The sequence below is a fragment of the Tamandua tetradactyla genome, chromosome 10 (genome assembly GCF_023851605.1).
Source record: "Tamandua tetradactyla isolate mTamTet1 chromosome 10, mTamTet1.pri, whole genome shotgun sequence".
NCBI lineage: Eukaryota > Metazoa > Chordata > Mammalia > Pilosa > Myrmecophagidae > Tamandua > Tamandua tetradactyla.
In genome coordinates this window covers 23722917-23731901 of record NC_135336.1, presented here as the reverse complement: position 1 = coordinate 23731901, position 8985 = coordinate 23722917, and the positions used below count along the sequence as shown (strand labels likewise).

Below are 8985 nucleotides of genomic sequence, written 5' to 3'. Positions count from 1 at the left end.
ATCTGGCTTTGTTATGAGGGTGATGTTGGCCTGGTAGAATGAATTACGGAGTGTTTCCTCCTCATCATTTTTTTTGGAAAAGTTTGAATGGAATTGGAGTTAAGTCTTCTTGAAGCGTTTAATAGAATTGCCCTGTAAAACCATCTGGTCCTTGGCTTTCCTTTGCTGGGAGGTTTTTGATGACTGATTCAATCTCTTTTCTAATAATTGGTTTGGTAACATCTTTTACGTCTTCTTGAGTCAATGTAGGTAGTTTGCATGTTTTTAATAACTCCATTTCATTTTGGTTATTGCATTTATTGGCATAAAATTGTAAATAATATTTTAATAGTTCCTTTTATTTCAGTGGGGTCTATAGTAATGTCCCCATTTTTGGTTTCTGATTTTCATTATTTGTATTCTTCTCTTTTTTTCTCTGTCAGTCTAGCTAAAGATTTGTTGATTTTATTAATCTTTTCAAAGAACCAACTTCTAGTTTTGTTGTTTTATCTATTTTTTTAACTCTGTATTTAATTTATCTCTGTTCTAATTCTTGTTAGGTGTATATATATTTATAATTATTGTGCCTTCTTGTTGAATTGTCCCTTTATCAGTATATAGTGACAATCTTTGTCCCACAAGACTGTGGGACAGATACTTAGTCTATCTGATACTAGCATAACTACCCCAATTCTCTTATTATTACTACTTGCATAGTATGTTTTTCCATTCTTTCACTTTCAATCAACTTGCATCTTTGAATTTAAAGTGAGTTTCTTGCAGACAGCATATAGTTGGATCATCATTTTTTTGTCCTTCCTACCAATCTCTGCCTTTTGACTGGAGAGTTTAATCCATTTACATTGAAAGTCACTACTGATCATATGGGCTATCTTCTGCCATTGTAAATCTTACACCTCTTTTGCCCCTCAATTCTTCCGTTAATATCTACTATATTTATTTGATTTTTGTGTTGTACCATATTGAGTGTCTTCTCTTTTCTATCTGGATATATTTTCATTTTTTTTGTGATTACTATGGGGTTAAAATTTAGCATCCTAAATATATAACAATCATATTTTGTTTGATGCCAATTTTACTTCAGTAGCATGCACATATACTTTCCCTATACCTCTCCACCCCCACCTTTTAATGTACTTGTTACCACTTTTATCTTTGTACATTTTATGTCCAAAACCATAGATTTATCAATACTTCTTATGCATTTGCATTTTAGTACCTGTAAGAAGAAGTGGAGTTACATACCATAAAACAATACAATAATACTCACAATTATAATTATCCAAATGGCTACCTTACCTGTGGTCTTTATTTCTTTATGCTGCTTTGACCCACTGTCTAGTGTCCTTTCCTTTCAGTCTGAAATTCTCTTTAGCTTTGCTTGTAGGTCAGACTTAGTGAAGATGAGCTCCTTCAGCATTTGTTTACCTAGAAATGTCTTCATCTCTCCTTCATTTTTAATGAAAGTCCTACCAGATGTAAAATTCTTGGTTAGTAGTTCTCTTCTTTCATCACTTTAAGTATTTCAACCCACTGCCTTCTGCCTCTGTGGTTTCTGAGGAGAAATCAGCCCTCAGCCTAGATGGAATTCCCTTGTATATAGCACATTGTTTTTCTCTTGCATCTTTCAGAACTCTCTCCTTGTCCTTTATATTCCATTGTGTGATCAATATATGATGGTTTGTATTTTCCTTCATGGTTTTCCTGTTTGGTGTTCTCTGGGATTCTTGGTTGTGCATATTCATGTCTTTTGCTTGGTTTGGGAAGTTCTTTGTCGTTATTTCTTTGAATATTCCTTCTGTTCCTTTCCCTCTTTCTTCTTCTTTTGGGATTCCCATAATGCATATATCAATATGTTGACAGTGTCCCAGAGGTGCCTTATGTATTTTCATTTTTTGTAATCCCTTTTCCTTTCTGCTCCTCAGGCTGGCTCATTTCAAATGTCATGTCTTCAAGTTCACTGATTCTTTCTTTTGCAGCTCCAATCTGCTGTTGCAAATTTCCTGGGAATTTTTCATTTCTGTTATTGTCATCTTCAACTCCTGTAGTTGGTGTTTGGTTCCTTTTTAAATTTTTATCTCTTTACTAATATTCTCATATTGCTTATTCATTGTTTTCTTGATATCCTTTAGTTATTTCTCTTTATTTTCCTTTATCTCTTTGAGCCTTTTTAAGATTGGTTTTTTAAAGGCTTTGCTTGGTATGACCACATTCTGGTCTTCTTTATCAGTTTTTTCTCAAGGTTTATCCTCTTCCTTTGGATGGGCCATCATTTCCTGTTTTGCTATTTGTCTTGTACTCTTTTTTTTGCACACTGTACATTTTAACATTTAAAATTTTAAATATAGGATTTATTCTCTAAGATGTCTATATCTTGATTTTGTAACCAACTGGTGATAAGATAAAGATTTTCTTGAGCTTCAGCCCTTCTATCAGGAAGGTGTGCCCAAGGCAAATGCAGTATGCCTGGTTTTCCCTGTCTTTCTGGGTCCATGTCTTGTCCTGGACTTTTACTTTTTAGTTATTTTGGAATTCTCTGTTTACAGGATGTTTTAGTTTGCAAGCCGCTGGGATGAGATATAGCAGAACTGGAACAACTTAGAAAAAGGGAGAATTTAATAAGTTACAAGTTAAAAGTTCTAAGTCCATAAAAATGTGCAAACTATGGCATCCAGGGAAAGATACCTTGACTCAGGGAAGGTCAATGGGTCAGGAACAGCTCTGTCAGCTGGGAAGTCATATGGCTGGCATCTGCTGGGCCCTTGCTCCTGGGCTCTGTTGCTTTCAACCTCTGTTCCTATGGAATTTCCTCACTTTGCTTCTCCAGAACTGGCTTTCATCTTTGGACATCCCTTGGCTCTCCCCAAGTTCTGGCTTACTTACCATCTCATGGTGACATCTGCTGAGCTCTAAGCATCTGTGTCAGCTTTCTCTCTCTCTCTCAGTCGTCTGTGTCATTTCTGTCATTTCTGACTTTCTCCAAAATGTTTCTTTTTTTTAAAAGGATTCCAGTAAACTAATCAAGACCTACTTGGAATGGGTGGAGTTACTTCTCCATTTAATCAAATGTCACACCCATAATTGGGTGTATCACATCTCCACGGAGCTAATCTAATAAAAAGATTCCAACCTACACTATTGAATCAAGATTAGAAGAAATGACTGCCTCCACAAGATTGAATCAGGTTAAAACAGACTTTTCTGGAATACATAATATTTTCAAACCAGCAAACAGGAGTTTGGTTGGCCCCTCTGTTTCCCAGTAGACAGACCTCCCCTTCCTGGATGTATGAAGCTAGCAAGGCTTTGCCTCAAATTATCTGCCTCTATAGTTTCTTACACTCCATTCATTGTCTCAAGCTGTTTTTGCCTGAAGTGCAAAATTTTGGGAGGAGAAGCACAGTGGAGAAGACTTTAGCAAATCAGTTTTTCCCAGCTGAAACAGGGTCAGGACCCATGAAGGGGATTCAGACTAGCTCCAAGTGTTCTAGGGAGGAGATCAGGAAGGGAGCTAAGAGCTTCTTCCATGCTCCCCCCAAATCTTGACCTGCTCAGCAAATGCAGCCCTTCGACCAACTGTCCTCCACAACCCTGAGGAAGCATAACATTTTTAAGTTTCCTCCATGGGTTGAAACAATGGATGCCCTTAGTACTGGGTCACCAGAAATCTGAAGTTGCTAATCAAAAGCTGCAATCAGTGATTGGTGATGCTCATCCCTTGTCTTGAGGAAGAGATTTTTATGTCCTTTTCTGACACCAGTGAGCTAGCCAGGGGCTGCACCCCACAGCAGCCTGCTGCAAGAGTGGGAAATGGGTGCCAGTAGCCACAGCGCAGAGAAAGCAATTACTGTTCTTTACCGTAGTTATCAGCTGCTTCTTCCCTCTTCCCTGGAAGTGTCCTCCTGGCCCATGGAGTTTCAAAATAATTGTTTCAGGCCCTGCCTGTTGTTCAGGAGGAATGACTGAGTCCTGGAGCCCTCTACTCTGCCATATTCCTACAATCCTCCTAGAGGGATGCATCTTGAAGTGAGAAACTGAGAACTCGGGGAATGAAATTAGCAAAGAAAAAGAACAATATTAGCAAGCTTTTTCTCTCATTTTCTTTAGTTTCACCTCTTGAATTGCTTATAGGATATTTTTAAGTTAACTTTGTTATGTGCATATCCAAAATTAACATTTTTACTCTATCTCCAATTTGTAATAATGCTTCCTTTCTCAATACATCTCAATCCTCCAATTTTCTTACATTTCCATTTACATTGTTCCACCATAATTTATACTTTTATCCTCGCATGTCTGAATTTTGACCATGAGTTTTCTGATACTGTACTAATCTTATCTTTCACATCTGTCATGACAGTAGAAATTCCAGATCTACCATTTACTAGCCACATGGCTTTTGACAAATTAGTGTCTTGGAACTTTAATTTCTGTAAAATGGGTACAGTAGTAATAATTAAATATATAACATACATAATATATATGTAATTAATATGTAGATGAATATATTTTAAGCTGGTTTGTAATAGATATTCAATAAAGAGCAGCTATTGATCCACTGACATCAGTTTTTAATTAATGCCCAAGTCATATTCTTAACTATCTTGCTGTCATTTCCAAAGATAATTTTTCTTAAACATGGTCTTCCTCATCAATTCTCTAGCATTATGTTTCTTCCCATCTTGTGATGGGTGTTCTCACTTCCTCATGCTTTATCTTATACAATCATTTCTTGGAACCAGTTTCTGAGAAACAGCCCTTTCCTTTCCTGTAGTTTCCTGCTTTTTTCTGGACCAGACGGCTGCAGAAGCCAACACTCACAGGGTTAAATCTAGTTACCGAAGCCACTTCCTCCTCCCTCTCCCAGTCCCCCTTCTCACAGAAGGCTGGCAGCTGTCCCAACTGCCTCCTGAAGCCAAATGCCAGAGGACAGAGAAAGTGAGCCAGCCATGAATCCCTTCCAGAAAAATGTGTCCAAAGAAACTCTTTTTTCACCTGTCTCCACTGAAGAGGTGCGACCACCTCAACCTCCCAGTCCTCCGAAGAAGCCACCTCCGGTGAGTCCTCAGATTCCGTTCTGCCTCTTAGGGGAATGGCCTTTCTTTTCCAGCTCTCTTGATTGGCCTCTGGAGCGTCCGGCTGAGCTGTATTAGGATATAAAAACTATCCTCACCTGGAGTTTGAATTAACCTGAAAATGAGCAAGTCTGAACAGTAGCCTTCTTTACTTAGGAGAGTAGCAGTAGTCAGAGTTCTTCAGTTGGGATCCAGGGATTTGTCATGTTTTATTGCATATTCTGAGTTTCCTTGGAGAGACAAAAGGCAATTTGAATGTCCAGGGAAACTTGGCAAGCAATGCTGTCTGGAGAACTGTGTGTGATTGTTCTTTCTTACCAATACGAAAGCTCACGCCTTAGTTATCCCTGTGTGCAGAGCCTGATGTTAGATACCAAGGGCAGTTTTAGATAGATCCAGTCTCTGTTACCACGTCTCCCCATTTTACAGTGGAAACTAGGACAGAGAAACAAAGAAATACCAATAATGTTTTATTTATGATTTGTTAAAGAACTTCCAAATTCATTATTTCATTCAATTTTCCTATCAAAATCCTGTAAGTGAAGAGAATATCATAATAATAGCCAATATTTACTGAGTTTTTTGCCATGGACCAAGAAGTGGAATTATTCTCATTTCTCTAGAATAACAGTACTGAGGCATAAAGACAGGTGTAATGACATGGCCAGTGTTGGTATGTTAACATAGCCAGTGACTGTGTTATACATAGCCAGTGACAGTGTGTTACCTAAACTCCAGGTTGCATAATTTTCAAACTATGAGCTGGGAAGGTGAGAATCCTAGCTTACTGTGTCTCTCAGGCGGGTTATTATCATGCACTAACATGTTAATATTTAGAGTGGCTATTTATGTACATCTATATGGGTAAATGAGAGAAAATATGAATTTACTTCATCTATTTATTTAGTTATATCTCTTCTGTCGCCAAAAGATTTAAGATTGCTTACAAAGATGTGTGTACTTATTATGTACTAAGAAAAGAACCAGAGACAATATAAATTTTATGATAAGGTTTGACTATTCTCCATCCCCCCTCTCATAATGGGTAGGTATTTGAAGTAAAACATGACATTGCTTATATTCTGGCTTGAAATAGTGTATGAAATGGAATAGTCCTTTTAATGTCAACTATAGATTCTATAAAAATGTTATAGAATCTCTGGCAGGAGGAGTGGATATTTCATTTTGCAGGATTTAAGATGATCCATCAGCTGACCTTTACGGATCTCCGTCTTCCATGTTGAATTCTGCTTGGTTCCTGCAACTACTGCATGGGAAACCTCATATTGCCAGGACTCCTGCCAGCATGGTGAACAGTACACTTTATGTGTGTCAGATGGAAATGGGAGAGCAAGTCCTTACAGTGCAGCAAAGCCAGAAGCTGATATCTGAATCTAACAACTTGGGCATCAGTTTCTCCGTTGAACAACTCTTTGCCATGTTCCTAGAAATAAAGTTTGATTTTTCTCCTTCCCGGGTCCCCAGACTTTTCATTTAGTAATTGTAGGAAGATGAGCAGATCTAGGTATCTGGGGGCAAGGAAGGTCTAAGCAGTTCTATGTTAAAAGATTGAGGAACAAAGTAATATTTACACTAGCTTCTATTATTCATATAGAGGCAATGCGAGCACTTTCAGTGCGGACCAATCTAGCTGTTTAAGTAGGGAAAAAAACTAATGCCTGCACCATTGCCTTTTTGTTTCATAGAAAATCTGTGGCTCCAATTATCCACTGAGCATTGCCTTCATTGTGGTGAATGAATTCTGTGAGCGCTTTTCCTATTATGGCATGAAAGGTAACCTTGACTCCCAGAGTTCTGCTGTTCTCCACTCACCCCGCTCCATGTTTGTAACAGCCAGACCTCCTTGTATGTTATTGTTTTCCTTATCCACTCTTCCTCCTGTCCTAGTCCAAAATAGTGCTTTCCTTTGGCCAAGATTTCCAATAAATGCCTAATTGTGTTTCAACCAATAACTCATATAAGCCAAGAACAGAGAGGCTTAGCAGAAATCAAACACAGCCTGTGAGAATATAAGTGGGAAAGCTCTTATCATCTGAGTTCTGTTTTCCATACCTGTTTCTTGGGTTTTTTAATCATATTATTGTTGGGAAGAGAAAAACAGATGTAGGAAACACCATATTACTATCAAGTTTGACCTAGATGATGCTATGGGATGCCTCAAATGGAGAGAGAAGTATTCTTTTTGTACATAGCATAGCCTCATTCAATCACATAACTTCCATAGACCCTGCTTCTACTTCCCTCCCGCTCAGATCACTGATAGCAGTGTTGAAGCCCAGAGACCAGATATGCCTGTTCTCCATAGTCAATTTAATTCATCTATCTTGTTTTGTCTCCCTTTTTTTCATCTCAGCTGTGCTGACCCTGTATTTCCTGTATTTCCTGCACTGGAATGAAGACACCTCCACATCTGTTTACCATGCCTTCAGCAGCCTTTGTTATTTCACTCCCATCCTGGGAGCAGCCATTGCTGATTCCTGGTTGGGAAAATTCAAGTAAGGAAGATGGGCAGTCACGTCCCCAGGAGGCTCACAGATTAATCGTACAGGTTTTCATTTCTAACCTCTTGCCTCTAAGCAAGAACATTCACATTTTATCCAGGACAGATAAGAGTCTAAGAATGACAGCACAGAAAGTCTACATCTCTTCACTATCGATTATTCCAATATTTCAAGACCCTTTTCAGTGAGGAGGTTTTTTTTTTCTTATATCTAATTTTAATCTTCCTTTCTGTAGTTTAAGACTGATTCTTGTTTTGATCTAGGTGGGGATAGTGATTGCTACCCACCAGCAAATTTATCATTTTAGAGACTTTAGTATAATTATTTGATATTTCCCCATCTCTCCTCCATACTGAGTAATTCTAACTTCTTTAGTATATTCTTATGGGTCCCTCTTTTTTTTCTTTTTGGCATGGGCAGGAACCAGGAATCGAACCCAGGTCCCTGGCATGGCAGGTGAGAATTCTGCCACTGAGCCACCATCGTGCCACTGGGTCCCTCTTTAATTTCTTTTACCATATCCTGTTGTCTTCTTTAGCCCCTTTCTGTGGTTTCCTTCTTGTGGATATTTTGAATAGTCACAAGAATATAATAAATATTTTAACGAGTTAGACTACGGTCCATTCAGTTCAGTACCCTCATCTCTCATGTGTTCTTCTGCCTGTCTGTGCTGTGTATGTGTGTGCATGTGTCTGTGGTGTGTTTACTGTCCTTCAGGTATTATCTTGGGAATGGAAAACCTCCTATAACATTTGAAAGACTGTGCGAAACTTTAAGGGATAATCTTCTGAACGTAGTAAAGAGCTTCGACTAAAAATCTTTTTTCTGCTGTCCCGGAATCATGGCTTTATTAACAGAAAATGGGTACCCAGAGCCCCTAATTCTTATATAAGGAACTCTTTATGCCAGAATAGAAGTGAGACTTCCTTCAGAGCTACACATAGGTAAAAATAGCCAATAATACACAATGTAAAACAGAAATTACCAAGCGTAGATATTTACTTCTTGTGATTTCTATAAATATTAATTAAGTAGTTAACGAAATGCTAGAATGCTATTCTTGGTGTCAATTTCTATTGAGAGAAAAATATTTTTAGTCAAAGTTTCTACTGCTAGTTTTATATTATTATGTTTATCTTGTTAGTATTTTATTATATAATATTTTCTATTATGTACACACAGATTAACTCACTCTCATGTAAACAACCTATTCCTTAGTATCTTCACCTTATGATTCTTTTTTTCTCTTCTCATTATGTGCCTTTTCATCTCTCTCTGAGTCTTGCATCTCTCGTCAGGTTAGATGACAAGAGGCAAGAAATATTAATTTTACTGGAATTCAAAGTGTTCAGACTTCTTTACCCCTGCATCTACACCCTATCTCCCTA

At 37.9% G+C, this 8985-nt stretch overlaps 1 protein-coding gene across 1 annotated transcript in view; it reads left to right on the top strand.

Annotated features, from left to right (window-relative positions):
* The first annotated feature begins 4845 nt into the window (after positions 1–4845).
* Positions 4846–8985, top strand: part of SLC15A2 (solute carrier family 15 member 2) — a 59307-nt gene continuing 55167 nt past the window's right edge. The window contains exons 1-3 of the mRNA XM_077118177.1: positions 4846–5057; positions 6782–6869; positions 7450–7591. Of these exons, the coding sequence (XP_076974292.1) occupies positions 4920–5057; positions 6782–6869; positions 7450–7591 (368 nt within the window). The 5' untranslated portion in view covers positions 4846–4919. The remainder of the gene's footprint in view (positions 5058–6781; positions 6870–7449; positions 7592–8985) is intronic.